Consider the following 15,692-nt stretch of genomic DNA (forward strand, 5'->3'; position numbering starts at 1 on the left):
CAGATCACATGGGTCTCATTGTGGGAGATTGAGAATTCCTTTAAGATGAAGGAGAGCTAGTTGTGGGAACAGCAGGTGCTGCAGGGACACGCCTAGGAGTTCAGGAAGGAATTCAAGCTAAGGAATAAAATGGAACACCCCAGAAAGGGGGTGAGATTTAAGCAACAACTGAGCTGTGTTGTGAATATGGCTGTTTACAGGGCCACACTGGAAGTTTATCAGTTCAAGGGTCACACTTAATGTGTATCTGAGAAGGAAGGTCTCAGCAGAAAAATGAAGCAAATTTTTATCAGGTCATCGAAACCCGAAAGGAAACCAAACATGGGAACGAATCAGACCTGGAGCCTGCTGCGTTTGTAAAAGGCAGTCCTTTCCCATGATCTCTGCGTCTTGCTGTCGTTGCCCTGATATTTGCATTGGATAGAAATATCATGCTGGAAAAGGCTTCCAAGGTGAGCAACTCCACTAATCCCACTGTTCCTGGTTCTGCCATTGCCCCGCTGTGTGACCTAGTTCATTAATGTCTCCAAAGCACTCAGACTGAAGATGCTAAAAGCAGCAAGCGTGAGGGCCCTGATCCAATACACATGATGCACCTGTTTAACTTGAAGCACGAGTAATTCCATTATTTTCAATGAGCTTAAAGTGGAGCATGTGCTTAGCAAGCTTGCTGGAGCAGGGCCCAGTAAGGAATTGAGAGTAGTAACCATCACCAACTTCATTTTGCTGGTAGCCTGAGCTATGTTGGAGTGAAGGAGTCTATTGCCCAGGTCTTCCCTAGCTGATGATGATTAATGCACTATGTAGTGCAGGCATCTTGGCACTCTCTTGTGTTTTCGTTGTTTTGCAAGCTCTCAACAGCAGGATTTGCTCTCCTGAACTGTAAGAAATACAAATGATGGGTTTGTTTGCAGTTAGCTAATTAGGTGACTAGCTGAGCTGGTATCATGTGAGCTGGCAATTTCTCTTGCTCAAGCAGACCCAGATCTGCTAATTGTCCAAGTTGTTCGCACGAGCCAGGAGCTTCAGTGGAGTTGTTACCAGTTCCCTATGCAATGTCTTGCAGGGAAAGTTCAGCTCTCTAATGTACATGGAAATGTATTGCATCAAGCTTTGAAATGGCTTTAAAAAAGGGAGTGACCACACAGGCAAGTCTGAGAAAAAAGCAGCCACTAAGGAAAGAAGGGAGCATGCGTTAGACCTTAGTCTAATGTCACCGAAAATGATAATGTGGGTTCGCTTCCCACCTCTGCCACTAACTTGCTCTCTGAAATGATTATCCAGTATCAGAAGCGGCCACTGCTTTTGTGCACTTTGGGACCTCGTTTTCACAGGCACTGAGCGCCCACAGCTTCCACGGAGCTCAATGGGAACTGTTGGTGCTCAGCCCTTCTGGAAATCAGGTTTCAGATTTGGCATGCAAAAATGGAGACATGTGAAATCACTGGCTGCTTTTGTTTATCGTGTTCTCTGGTGTGAAAAGTTTTCAGTATTATCACATGGGTCAGTGTTTTCAATACACAAATACACAAAACATTTAAATAGGCAGTATCTGAAATTGCCATGCAGATATCATGAATGACAGCCAGTTTTGCGACATTTGCATATATATTTCCCAAACACTATGTGCCACAGGCAACACCTGGATAAACATTCATTTTTCTTCAGCAGCAGCTTGTAAAGATGCAGTGGTTTGCACCTGCACTTCAGACATATTGTTTCCTTTCCATGCCCCAGCCAGATGAGTCTACTTGGAGGGTGGGAGGAATGGAAAAAAGTGGTCAGCACTATCTACTGTGGCAGGTTCAAAATTAGCAAAGCATTTAAGCACATACTTAAATTTAAGCTCATGCATAATTTCTATGTGTCTCTGGGATTTAAGCCCATGCTTAAAGTTAAGCACTTGGGCTCAGATCTACAAAGATACTTAGGCACCTAAGTCTTGAGTTTAGGTGCCAAAAACTCAGTTTTGGCTCCACTGCAATCAACAAAACTCCTGCTGAACCCAGTAGGCACCTAAACTCAATCAGCGCCTGCGTTTTCAGGGTAAAAGTTCTCTTGGCACCTGTAGTAGGAAGAGAGCCTGAGACATAAACCCTTGTATCAGAGGCCTGCTATGAGGCAGGACCTACTCTCAGAATCTGGCAAAAACAGGGCTGATATTGCAGAAATACACATTCCTAAGAAGTGCAAAGTACAGATTACTCACGCAAACACATCCCAATATCAAGAATGGTACAAAAACATTCGCCAGGGATAACAGAAACACACTGACCCCTCCTAAAAGGTAAGGTCAGGATAACAGTATGTAACCTGTTTATATCAGGGTATAAAGATGTATCTTTGGCCAGTCTAGGGGACTGTGGAAAGTCCCGCCACTGACTGAGCTGCGTCCATTGTCACAGTATCCTCGTAGAGTCTGCCAGGTGCTATTACCATGCTTCGTCGACAATAAAACTGGCTGGGTGCCTTCGTATCTTAACGGAGCTTGTGGTCATTGGATGGTTCGCTCAAAGTCTCCTGTGCCAAATATCTGCGCAGAGCTGGGACAGCACACAGGGAGAACACAACCAAGCAGCCAAATATCTAACCATATTTCTTTCTCTAGGCATGCACACTACTGCCTCCTGCTAGGCCTCCAGACACTTATCTCCTTCCTGTGCTGCAGAGTGATTCATAAAGTGGAGGAAGACAGGCGTTCAGCAGCCTAAATTCCAGTAGGTGTGCTCATAGGCTACCTACCAGACTGGGTCTGATTCAAAATCCAGGGGGCGGGGGAAGAAGTCATGGTGGCCACCTTACCTTTAGCAGCACTGTCTCCTTCTCTGGAGATTGTGTGTGGAGCAAGGCAGGTGCTTAACTCATTCCCTCAAGAAACAGCATAAGCGCCCTGACTTCCGGCATCAGGTTCCCATTTGTGGTTCACAAGCAGAGCTAGGTGCCTCCCAGCAGCTGGATTTAGGCACAGAACTCCAACCGGGGGGAGGGCTTAGCACATGCCTCTCTCGTCAGCATCTCCCATTGGCTAGTTACGGTGGCTCCCTGTTGTTTTTTGTGGATCCTAGCACCTATAGCTTCCCATTCATTCTACAGGGAGCCTAGGTGCCTAAGTTGGCTTTGTGGATTGCAGTGTTGTTCCTGTGATTTTCTAGGCACCTAAAAGTTCCTTGGTGGCGCCCACCCTTGGTTCAGTGCTTTGCTCAGAGGTGGAGCAGGAGGAGTAGAACCCAGTAATAGAACTGGTGGAAAAGGTTTGTGCCAGAACTATACATGATTTTCCTCTGAAAAGTTGCATTTGCATTGAAATTTTGGGTGGGGGTCGTTGAACATGCCCCTCTCTCCCAGTTTGAGTGTGTTCGATGCAAACCCCCAAAATTCCATGAAATGGTTCACCAGAAATGAACACTGTTCATTATCAACAAAATTGTTCATGGGAAATTATTAGATTTCTTGACCAGCTCCATTTAGGAGTCTTGTCCATCTGCAATAGCCTTTCAACGGCCATGTGCCTTGTGTGTGATTAAATAATTCCAGCCTGTGGGTAACCAAGTGGCAAAGTAAAGATCTTGGGTAACATTTTCAAAAGGGCCTAAGTGCCTTAGGAGCCAAAGTCCAATTTTCAAAAGGGGTTTAGGCACAGAGGAGCCCAAGTTCCATTGATTTTCAATGAGACTTAGGGTATATATATACACAATGCAAACAGATACCCGCGGCTGCCCCGTGCCAGCTGACGGGCTACGGGGACTGTTTAATTGTGGTGTAGCTGTTTGGGCTCAGGCTGGAGTCCAGGCTCTAGGACCCTGCAGGTGGGACGGTCCCAGAGCTCAGGCTGCAGCCCGAGCATCTACACCACAATTAAACATCCCCTTAGCCCAAGTCAGCTGGCATGGGACTTCTGTGGGTGTCTAATTGCAGTGCAGCCATACCTTAGGCTCTTAGGCCCAGTTCCTCAAAAGGATTCTTAAATGGGAGTTAGGTGGCTAAACATCTCTGTGCAGCCAGGCTTTAAGTGCCTAAGTCTCTTTGGAAAATGCCACTTAGGAGTCTTTGAATTTTTTACCCCTTCTTTAAATAGTGCACATTTCACCCTTGCATCAGTCTCAGTCTGTCTGCCTTGCAGACCTGCCTACTGCTGACAGCTCATCTGTTGAGTGGAAGAGGACAGAGGAATCTTGGAAGGCTTACTTGAGAGATCCCGGCCTACTCCTAGGGCGAGTCCATCTTTAATCCACAGCACAATGCCATTGTACTCAGGGATTGCGCACAGCAGAGTCACGGGCTGTCCGGCTATCACCACCTGATCTTGAGGCTGCTGTGTAAAGGAAGATGCTTGGCCTGGATAAAGAGACAAGCAACAGCAAGAAGGTCACATGCTGCACCCGAAAGCCTGCAAGGATGTATCGTGTTTAAAATGCAATTCAGAGACTTTGGATGCAACATCATGTATCCCCTTCATTAGCAACCCAGGGCTAAATTCTGTGACCCTTACTGCTGTGATTATGTACAAACCACTTACAATCCCAGGCAGAGTTAAGCATGGATTGGCTCCTGAGTGGGAGAGAAATTCATGTCATGGTGTTTCTTCCTGGTCTGTTTTATTCAGTGTTTGCACACATCCTGTTCACTTTCAACAGAGCTGGCAAACCCAGCAGCAAAGAGTTCCCCAGGTAATTCCATTCACTGAACACCAGCTATGACACCCATTCTCCAGCCTCTTCACCAGCTGCTGCCAGCTCACCCTGTTCACTGCTTCTAGAACCTCTGACCCCTAAATCCCTAGCCCAAAGATACATTACCTCCCACACGGCCTATGCACCACTTGAATCTCATTTTAGCTTTCCATTCAGGATTTAATGACACCTAGGCACAGAGAAAAATTTCATCCAGTGCCGAAACCATTTGGCCCACATGGAGTGTTTGTCTGGATTTGGTACCCAAGCAAAAAGATGTTCAGACCTACTGAAGCACTCAGAGCTCCTGCTGAAAGTGCCATTGACTGCCAGCTCCGGGTAGATATTTTGAAAGGTGTGTGTGTGTGTGTGTGTGTGTGGGGTGAGATTGGGGGGTTGGCCACAGCTCAATGCATTTAGAGCTATGTTTTAAGATGTGCCTGTTAATTCTGAGACACCTTGGGTCTGACGTTCTGAGCTGCTGGGCATCCACACTTCAATAGGATCTGAAAGTACTGTCCAAGGTAACTCAACTGGGCACCTGAAATTAATGGGCAGTTAAAAAAAAAAAATCTTGGGCCCACTGCTTTTTACTGTGCTCTTCTCCCATTGATTCAGCACCTGGCATTTCATATAATCATTTGGGGACAGATCTCTCGCCTGCACTATACCTATCTCTTTAGTTTTGCACAAATGGCTGGACTCAATGACCTTTCAAGGTTCCTTCCAGTTCTAGGAGATGGGATATCTCCATTAATTAAAAAAATTATCTCATAGAGCTGGAAGGGACCCTGAACTGTCATCAAGTCAAGTCAAGCCCCCTACCTTCACTAGCAGGACCAAGTACTGATTTTGCCCCAGATCCCTAAGTAGCCCCCTTAAAGATTGAACTCACAACCTTGGGTTTAGCAGGCCAATGCTCAAACCACTGAGCTATCTCTCCCCCATCCCCTATGCAGGAGATCAGACTAGATGGTCACAATGGTCACTTCTGGCTTTGGTATCTATGAATTAGCACTGTTGCCGTAACAATCCAAGAGCTTTCACAACAATGAAAACTGTCCTCATTCTGTTGCTACATCCATTCGAATAACCCCTCTTTCCACTTGCTTGGATCCATCACCAAACTGCTTCCAATGGGCGTGAACAATTCATGCTTAGCCTCAGCATACAATGGAGGGTATTTTTTAATTGCCAAAAGTTGGAGGAAAATCCCTTCAGCTCTTTTTGTGTTAAAAGGAGAGAAAAAAAATTGAGTTAAGGGAGGGGGAGGGAGAACCCCAACCAAAACCCCATTTTTTTCCACCTTCAAAAGTAAGTCCAACTTTATTTTTGCACAAATGGCTGACTGAAAATAAGCCATCCAGCACTCCGCACGTCACTAGCCTTCCTGGAGGCACAACCCCACAGGTAAAGTGTGTGTGTGTGTGAGAGAGAAACAGAGAGAATAATTACAAATCCCAAAGTTAAAAGCAATTGAAATGTTTCCTCTGAACATGCTCTGTTGGCATCTGCTAAGATTTCAGCAGCCTAATGAGGCCTCACCCCACTCTATGGCATCACCAGGGGGCAGAGAAAACGGCAAATTCTCCCTGCTCAGCCTGACAGGCACTGGGACTGCTGGGAGAATATACATGAGGGAGACTATAAGTGCCTCATTAACAACTAGACAGCATCCCTTTGTATCCAGAGATAAATGCAAAAACCGCTCAATTATCAGAGGCGGCTACCTTGATACCTAATATTAGAGGACCCTGGTCATCTTTGCTGTGGATACCGGGCTCCCACTTCTCTCTTGTTCTCTAATTCAGGATGCACAATTGAGAACCTATTATGGAATAAAGCTACCAAGAGCCCTAATTTACCACCATTGTTTAAGCAATGATCCTCTCTTTTCCGCTGGCTTCAGATTGGAACCTATCTGCTGGAGTCTTTGCATACACCGGAAATCAGACAGAAATAATGGTCCCCGTTCAACAAAGCAGTTAAGCAAGTGCTTACATTTAAATTTGTGAACAATTCTCTCCCTATTTAGCAGAGCACTTTAGCGCATGTGACAGCCACCATGTTGAACGGGGCCGTTCCAGAGCTAATAGCACAACCTGCTATAGTTTGAGTTAAGCACTATAACTAGGGCTGTAACAGACTCGTATCCTCTGTGGAATGGGCACAGAAGAGACAATAACCAACGCACTCACCATTGTGTCACATATGTGTTTAGCTTCAGGTGCTTTGATTTTAATGGAACTTAAGTATATGCTTAAAGCTAAGCACACACTTAAGTGCTTTGCTGAATCAGGGCCATCAATATAACATTGAGCCCTATTAGCAAAATCCACTTTTGTATTAGACATTTCCAGAAGATTATTATGGTAACAATGTTGCATGGCTTGGTTCTACAGATGGTCCTTTGGTGATAACTCAGATCCAGATTAGAACACCCATTTGGTGTTTTGGATCAGACCACGTCTCGCTTCCAGATATGAGCAAGAAAAAACATATTAGAAAAGCGAAAATAAAAACAAGTTCTGACAAAGTAGACCTGAATGGAATCTATATTTGGGACCCCATATGGACAGGGTTTGTGGTGTGGTGGTTAGTGTGTTTATGTATCATTCCGCATTGGAAGGGAGGTCTACAAAGAAGATCAAAGCTTTCGGCATGATTTTCAAATGTTTTGGACACTTGCATCTCCTGTTAAAGTCAGTGGGAGGTGCAAGTGCATCTCTGAAACTCAGGCCAGGAAGTTCCAGGGAAATCAATGATGATCGAACAAACCACATGTGACAGATGTTGGTTACTGCACTTCTGGAAGGTCTCCAGGTACTACAGTGATGAGGACAGTATAAGAACACAGCTAAAACTCCCATCCAGGCTCTCATCTCACATCTTGATCACTGCACCATCCTGTTCTCTGGCTTTGACAGATGCAATCTTACCCCACTCAGAGTGCTGCTGCAAAGATCATTCACCTGGACTGCAGCTTTGACCACATCATCCTTCTCTTTGCAACCCTCCACTGGCTCCCTCCTCCCTGTCACATCAAACAAACTGCTTGTCTTCACTTTAAAGGCCCTTCATGGGCAATCCCCCTGACTCATCAGCTCTCGTTTGCTACCACGCTATCGATGCTCACCTCTGATTGGCCCATGATGCCAGCCTTCATCACCCATGTTACATTTTCAAACAGACCCTTGGAGCTTCCTCTCATGCTACCTCTCACACCTGGGTGGAGCCCCACCACCCCCGTAAACATTTGCAAAAACTACCCCGTTATCCTTTTCCAAATTCCTCCTCCCAACTCTCCTTTGCTGTGATGCCTCCAAAAAAAACAACAACCTGACAATGGTTAGGCGGCTGCTGTGCTAGTCCACTGTCTGTCATGGTGACCAATGTTGTCTCTTTGTTTACTTGTGTTCCCCCGCCAGTCTCTATCCATCTCCCATCTAGATTGTTAGCTCTTTGGGGCCGGGACTGACTTTTTATTCTTTGTTTGTACAGCACCTTGCACAAGGGGGTGCCTGGTCCATGACTGGGACTCCTAGGCACTATGGTAATACCACTACTACTAAATAATAGTAATAATACAATAGACTAGAATGGGAAGAGGTCTCAATTGCATTCCCAAATGGTACACATGTACAGTCTGCACTGTGCAATGGTTTGCACCAGTGCAAAATGTGTTCATTGTGGGTATAAATTGCTACCAGATCAGAAAACAGCCTGTAAATGACTGTACAAGATAGAAGACCAGGGAGAATCAGGACCCCTTATTTGTGTAGCAGCACAATTATGGACTATCAGCTGACAGCTGGAGCATACTCTTGTGAACTCTATATGCTTGAGGATCAACTTTGCCTACCATTAGGATTATTTCTATAGTGAAGAAAGTTGCCCGGGTGCTTTACAGACTGTGCTCTGAGCAGTTTTGCAACTCTCAGCAGGCAATAGATTAGGGTGATATACCGAGTCAGTGTATTTTAAAATATTTGTCAGAGGTGCCTAGAGTGGCCAGACAGGTGCCACTTGTCATGTCAGAAATCTAAATAGAAAGGAAGCAGCAGAGAGAGGTGCTGTCCAGCACACAGCTCCTTAGTGTCACAGTTTTAGTTTAGAGCACTTTCCCTCCCTCATTTATTTGTAAATCCCTCCAGCAGACCTACCTTTGCCATAATACCTACAAATCGCTACTAGCTGGCATTCATTGACTAGTAACTGCCAGTTTATTCCAATGCACCTGTCTCTGCTGTTACCTTGTCCTGCCATTCCCCACTCCTCTCGGTTGTCTGTTTATTCACCTGGGACCTGAACCTGCACTATGGGAATCAATGGGAGATTCTGCTCTGTCTCCTCTATTGTGAAATTTGTCTTTTGTGTTATTTATTTGTACAGCAATAAGGGCCCTAGCTGCCCGTGTGGGGTCCTTCAGCACTACCACATTAAAAATTATCAGGAACAACAACTTATAAGAATAATGTACTTTTTCAAGTACGTAAAAGGTTGTTACAAGGAGGAAGGAGAAAAATTGTTTCTTAATCTCTGAGGATAGGACAAGAAGCAATGGGCTTAAATTGCAGCAAGGGTGGTTTAGGTTGGACATTAGGAAAAACTTCCTAACTGTCACAGTGGTTAAACACTGGAATAAATTGCCTAGGGAGGTTGTGGAATCTCCATCATTGGAGATTTTGAAGAGCAGATTAGACAAACACCTGCCAGGGATAGTCTAAATAATAGTCCTGCCTTGAATGCAGGGGACTGGACTAGATGACCTCTCGAGGTCCCTTACAGTTCTATGATTCTATGATTTTTTTGCTAATGCTGGTGTGCGGGGTGGACTGAAGTTGCCTGGATAACCTGAAGGAAGATTGATTGGAAGCAAGGGAGACCAGATTACAGAGTGGATTGCATGTCTACTTGGAAGTTATATGGACCAGGACTAGAGGAAATATACAACACTACCCTCTATGGACCGGAGGCTATAGGGCAAAGCACACACAAATCCTAATTGCAGGCCTTGTGTGCACCTGGCTAACAAAAGACTTGTTTTTAAATTGATTTAGTTAAAACAGGGTAAACCTCTTTGTGGACACTTATAAAACAGGTTTTAATTGATTTAAAATTGATTTAGCTTAATTCACTAAGGACTTAAGGTAAATCTATATAAACCAGATTTAAGTGGGATGACAAGGGTTTTGCAGCTAAGCTGGTTTTCAACCTGCTTTTAGGCCTTGCCTACAGAGGAAAGTTGCATCAGTTAATTAAAATAAGTTTTTAAACAGATATAGTTAAGCCGGTGACAGCCACAGTGTGGCTGCTCATATTTCAATTTAAAAACAGCTTGTTTAAGTTAATTTAAATATGTTCTCAATGGACTCAAGCTAAACAGGAAAAAATAAAAACCACCATCAAGATGAAAATCAGACCATCCACACAGGAGTTTGTACCAGTGTAACTCAGTTGTTTTATTTTCACACTTTAGGTTATACTGGTGCAACTTTTCCATGTAGACAAGGCTTCAGCTATACCAGTGCAACTTTTGCGTGTAGACAAGATCCTGGTAACATCTTTTCCAAGGTATTTCTAGGGCATATATCACCTTGGTTCCTGCATGCCTAATGGAGACTCTTATTCTGCTTATGCTGCACAAGTTTATGCTGTGTTTTTAAAGGCAAAGATCTTGGGTTCTAACCTTGATGCTGGACTGCATGTGTTTGGGCTGCTGACCATGATGTCTGTACAGGTAGCCAGAGGCTCCTTACGGTCTCACTTTCTAATGAGGCTGCTGCAGGCCAATCAGATGAGATTTTCCCCTAGAAGTTCATGAGGTGGTCAGTCTCCTTTACAAGAGAAAGTCAGAGTCTCTCTAAGGGACAGAAAGACTTGGCTGATCTGTCATGCTGGCAGCACGGGGACAAGGGAATTCTTTAATCCAAGCATACCTTAGAGCACAGGGATGAGATTTGGGGCCTTGGAAACAAACCGCTTTGACTACTTTTGAGCCTCCCCTAATAGGAAGCAGAAAATTTGTTGCACAACAGCATCACATTTCCTTGACCTGATGAGATTCCAGTTCAGTCTCCGAGGAGTCTCATTAACAATCAGATTGGCCTTGAATCCTGCTAGTAACATTTTTTATTCTGATTTAAGCTTTACAAATTTGATTTCATAGGAAATTGTAATCAGCTCTGGGTTTTGTTTTCCCCCCCACTTATTCCCTGGGTTTTTGCGTCAGAACAGAAAAAAGCACTATTGGCACCAAAGGAGGAAAAAAAGGGGGTAAATGAGGAAGCAAGAGAGAGGAGGGAAGTGATAGTTTTGCAATTTTTTCCTTCTTTCCCCACTGCTAACTGCGATTTCATGGCTTGCTCCTTAATCTCAACAATTCTCCAGGCAACTCAGTCGACCGGGGACAGGCTGGAACGTGACAATAACCAAAAAAAGATTGTTTTATCGGCAAGAATTATCAGGTTGTCAGCTGGGAGCTGCCAGAGTTGTAATGAGAAGGCAGAAACACAAAGTGGTGTTCATGCCCTCTGAAAATGTCCATTAAGCAGAGGCTTCATTTGGCAATTGCTATTCAGAAATGAAGCACTTTTTTCCCCCTTTGTTTCTTGATTTGTTTCAGAGGGCGGTTGATGTCCATGGAAAATTAGAGAGAAAATTCAGCATATGGCTCCTGTCTTTTTCCTCCTCCTGTTTTGTTTGATGCAGATAACTTACATAACACTGATTTTCATCCAAGGTCCCATCTACACTACAAATATCACCAACTCAGGGATTCAGTTACAACAACATGGATGAAGGGCGGAGGGTAGATGGGACTTAACTGTATCTTTCTAAGCAGGCTAAAGTGTAGGGGTCAGTCCAGGGTTATTGCTGGGTTATGGGGCCAGTCCATATAACAGCTTTTAACTATCTTGTAACAAGGTCAAGGTGACAAGTGTGCTGTAAATGAATTTCCTGATTCCAAGTCCTTCAGTGGATGGAGCCTAAGCCAAGGTTGCCTCCAGTAAAGCCACTGAACAAGTGTGGCCTGCAGAGTCCTCAAATGAGATGCATTTTCCCAGTTAGTGCAACTTGGGGATAAGGCTGATTATTTTCATTGCTAGTGAACTCCAGGATCAGACAAAGGCAGTGTGTGATAGGTGTGCAAGGAAGAGACGTGCTCCTACTGTCTCCAATCTCTAGGACCTCAGTTTAGGAGAATGTTTCCATTGAAGCCATCAGCAGTGGAAGAAGTTTTAATGGTGTTACCATTTATACTGCCATCACTAGGCTCCAGAGTTATCACCCCCTGAAACAAATGGAGCAGCTCACACCTCTCTGGGCTATTGCTTCAGGCTGGCTGGGTGCAGACTCATAGGCCTGGGCTACACTCTGCACCAGTGGAAGCTACAGTGTAGACAGTGTTCTGGGAGCAAAGAGAGAACAGATCAATGCCATGGGCTTCTGAAGACAGCTAGAAAGTGACCTCATATTTGGAAGTCCCTCTTTTTGTTCAGTCCCTCATACAACACACCCTAATCCTCTCTAGGAAACGGAGGACCAAGCACTCTGTAGGCCTAGTTCAGTGCTACCCTGTACTTCGGATTGTCACCATGTACACTGGTGCAAAGTGGGTATAAAATGCTGTGCACATGGTCCTAATGTGATGTAGGGACCTTTAGCATGCGCCAGCAGGATCTACACAGGGCAGTTAGACTGCAACAGATAGACAAACCCTAAAAACCAGACACTTTTTCCGGTCCAGGGCTATAGAGGGAGATTGTCAAAAGGCCCAAAGGGCAGTTGGAGTCCAATTGCCCTTTAAAAATCAGTGGAATGTTAAACAATAGTTCAGTGTAAAATTCCGATTTCAACTTGAACTAATTCTTTCAAAGCTACTTACATTGCCACAGCTTCTTAAAATTGACAGAATCCCCTCTGTTTGGGGCCAGGATCTCAATCGGTGTAAATCAGGGCAACTCTTCTCCACCCAATTAAGACACTTATGCAGAGGTGAAAGTAAGCCGGTCCGGTCCAGTCTGCTGTACCGGCAAGAGCCAGTATGCTGTGCCGGACCGCACCAGCTTCCGCAGCCGGGCTGGGGCCGGGATTTAAAGGGCTCGGGGCTCCCCACAGCTGCAGGAGCTCTGGGCCCTTTAAATCCCGGCCCCAGCCCGGCAAGGCTCGGGGCTCCCAGCAGCTGCGGGAGCCCCTAGCCCTTTAAATCCCAGCTGGAGCTGCGGTGGGGATTTAAAGGGCCCAGAGCTCTGCAGTGGCCGGAGCCCCGGGCCCTTTAATTTGCCTGGGAGCCCCGGGTTGATTTAAAGGCCCTGGGGCTCCCAGCCACAGCTGGTGCCCTAGGGCCTTTAAATCTTAAGAGGCCCCACCTCTTCTGGTTGAGGCCACGCCTTTTCCGGATGAGGCCACGCATCCTCAGGACTCCAGCAGTACCAGTAAGTCCTGTAAGTTACTTTCACCCCTGCACTTATGCCCATTCTATAGGGGATACCTCTATTGAAGACAAGGGAGATGCTCCTGAAAGACCTGGGACTGTATCCTCAGCAGATGTAAATCAGGGTGACAATCAGTCTTGCAGACCACGTTGTCACTGCTAAAGCATTCCGCTTCCTTATGCAGGGGTTCCAAGAGTGTTTCTCTGCACCCATGAAAGCAACCGCAAAAGACATATTGCAGATAGAATGTGAGCACTTTTACCATTACAGCCTGGAAAGGCAGTTTCATAATGTCCCAGAGTTTGTCACAAGAAAGCATTAGATCATCTAGTGTGACCTCCTGTATATCACCGGCCATTTAAATTTCACCTACATACCCCTATCCTGAGCCCCAAGACCTTAGTTAGACTACAGAATTTCAGTCCCCATGAGATTAAACAGTTGTGTGCCACAGGCAGAGGACAGGAGAGACTAAAATGCCAAAGCTCCTGCAATGGCAGGAAACCGATAAGCAGTTCTGCTCCAGTTCCACATTCAGAAGTTTTTCTTCACAATCCAAAGGGCTGGGAAACTTTTAAAGAAACAAATGAAAGCTTAAGTTTGGCTGGCACAGTTGGGAGTCAACCTGACCCCAGAGACAATTTGAACCACCATCCATTTCTATTCATCTAGCAGGAAAGATGCAAGCAGAAACCAATATTAGGATTTTGTGCATTTGTTTAGGATTAAAAAAATATGCAAATCAACATGCAAATGCAATGTTAACTATGCTGCTTGGCAAGTTTCCAGCATAGCACCCATGTGGTATCTGCACTCACAAGCTGCCCTTTTGATGAGCGCAGTTGTCAGGAATGGGTCTATTTGCTATTGCAGGAAGCATTTTGGTGTCAGAATTGGAGAGGCTCTTGATCTAAGTTTCATCTTATCTGGTTTGTAGGCTTTGCACACTTATCAGCAGAGTTATTTATACAGTCATGTCATTCTAAAAACTGCTTCCTCTGTTGGTGTTCTTCCACCTTCTTAAGGAAAGTAGTCCCTATAAAACCAAAATCAGCAGAACTTTCTACTACTGTTGAAATCCCAAATGCCTGAAACAAATGGAAGAATAAACTCTTCTACTAACAAGAGCAAATACACCATTACATTCTTTCTAGTTCCTGGGATTCAGTTCAAATGGATCTGAGTTGCCTTGTGAAAAAAATGGTTCAACCCTTTTAGCAGAAGAACTAAAACTTCTTCAAGTTGGGTGAATTGAGGGAACAATTATTCATGAACATATCAGCGAATAGCAATCCGATTCGGATTCTCCATTTTCCCTGCTCCAGTTTGCACTAGATTTTCTCAAACACTTACATGAGACAGACTTGATTTGTGCAGACGCTTGTGGAAAATGAATTATGAGCTCACAGCTGGTCTTTGCCTTGTGATAAACTAAACGGATTCAGGCCAAGGTGGAAGTGGTGTGGCAGCCATCTTGGGAGGAGGAGGGGCAGTAAAAAGGGAGACGGGGAGGGAGAAGATGGAGCATGAAAGAGGTCGAAGAGTGCTGGCCTCTGACCTGGGTTCTAGCCGCAGCTTTGCAACTGACCTGTTGTGCGACCTTCAGCAAGTCCCTTCACCTCCCTTCTTCCTCCCACTTTTTAGGATGGTGACCATCTCTTGCTATGTACTGACCCAGTGTCTAGCACAAAAGGGCTCTGATCTTGGGGGCAGGGGAGCTTCTAGGCACTGATATAATCATGACCAAAGGAGCTGCCATGACAGGTGAATGGCAGTGGTGTTAAGGGACAAGCTTGGTTGGGGAAACCAGTCTCAGTTCTCACCAGAAGTAGGAGCGATAAAAAAAGGGATCCATCCCCAGGAACCTGGGGGATTAGACCACCTGTTTCCCTTCCCCGGGGGCCTCCAGGGCTGTCCCTGCACTCACAGCTGGCTGGAGGAAGGGAATGATCTGGGAGGGAGACAGGTCCTACTTGAACAAGAGGAGAAGACAGTTTTCCGTCAGGTTGAGTATGCACAAGCACTCTGCAATGACCAGGAGTTAAAGGGGAAAGGACCTGAAAGTGCTGAGCACCTGCTTTCTGAAAGCCTGCGGCCTCTCAAGTCAGGCGCCAAAACAATGAGTCAGTTTAGAAAATTAAGGCTAGTGAACACAGCACGTGGGAATCCCATCCATCTTAGCTACTTATACAACCCCTGTTACCAGGGCATCTGAGCACCTCACAAGGTTTCAGGGCATTTAGCCACTCAACATCCCTGTGAGGTAAGGCCATAAGCCCCATTTTTATAGTTAGAAACCGAGGCAAAGAGACTTACCCAGTCACTCTGTGACAGATTTGACCACAGGTTGCCTGTAATTTAGGTGAGGGCCCTAACCCACTGGACCCTCCTTCCTCTGAGGATTAATGTCTGCTTGCATGAGATCTTAGTTGAAAAATTTGGACAGATTTATTAAAACACACACACACACACACACACACACACACACACACTCCACCCTGCGTGCAGACAACTGAGCAAAGAGAAAGAGGGAGGGAATGGACTGAATCGGATATGCTAGGGGAGCTTGCCTAGCTTCAGTCAG

The 15,692-nt window shown here is 45.4% G+C and overlaps 1 protein-coding gene across 1 annotated transcript in view; it reads right to left on the reverse strand.

The window, feature by feature from the left end:
* Nucleotides 1–15,692, reverse strand: part of KIRREL3 (kirre like nephrin family adhesion molecule 3) — a 709,139-nt gene that overhangs the window by 258,956 nt on the left and 434,491 nt on the right. Inside the window, exon 3 of the mRNA XM_054005253.1 lies at nt 4,186–4,335. Within this exon, the coding sequence (XP_053861228.1) occupies nt 4,186–4,335 (150 nt within the window). The remainder of the gene's footprint in view (nt 1–4,185; nt 4,336–15,692) is intronic.

Source organism: Malaclemys terrapin, chromosome 15 (genome assembly GCF_027887155.1).
Source record: "Malaclemys terrapin pileata isolate rMalTer1 chromosome 15, rMalTer1.hap1, whole genome shotgun sequence".
NCBI lineage: Eukaryota > Metazoa > Chordata > Testudines > Emydidae > Malaclemys > Malaclemys terrapin.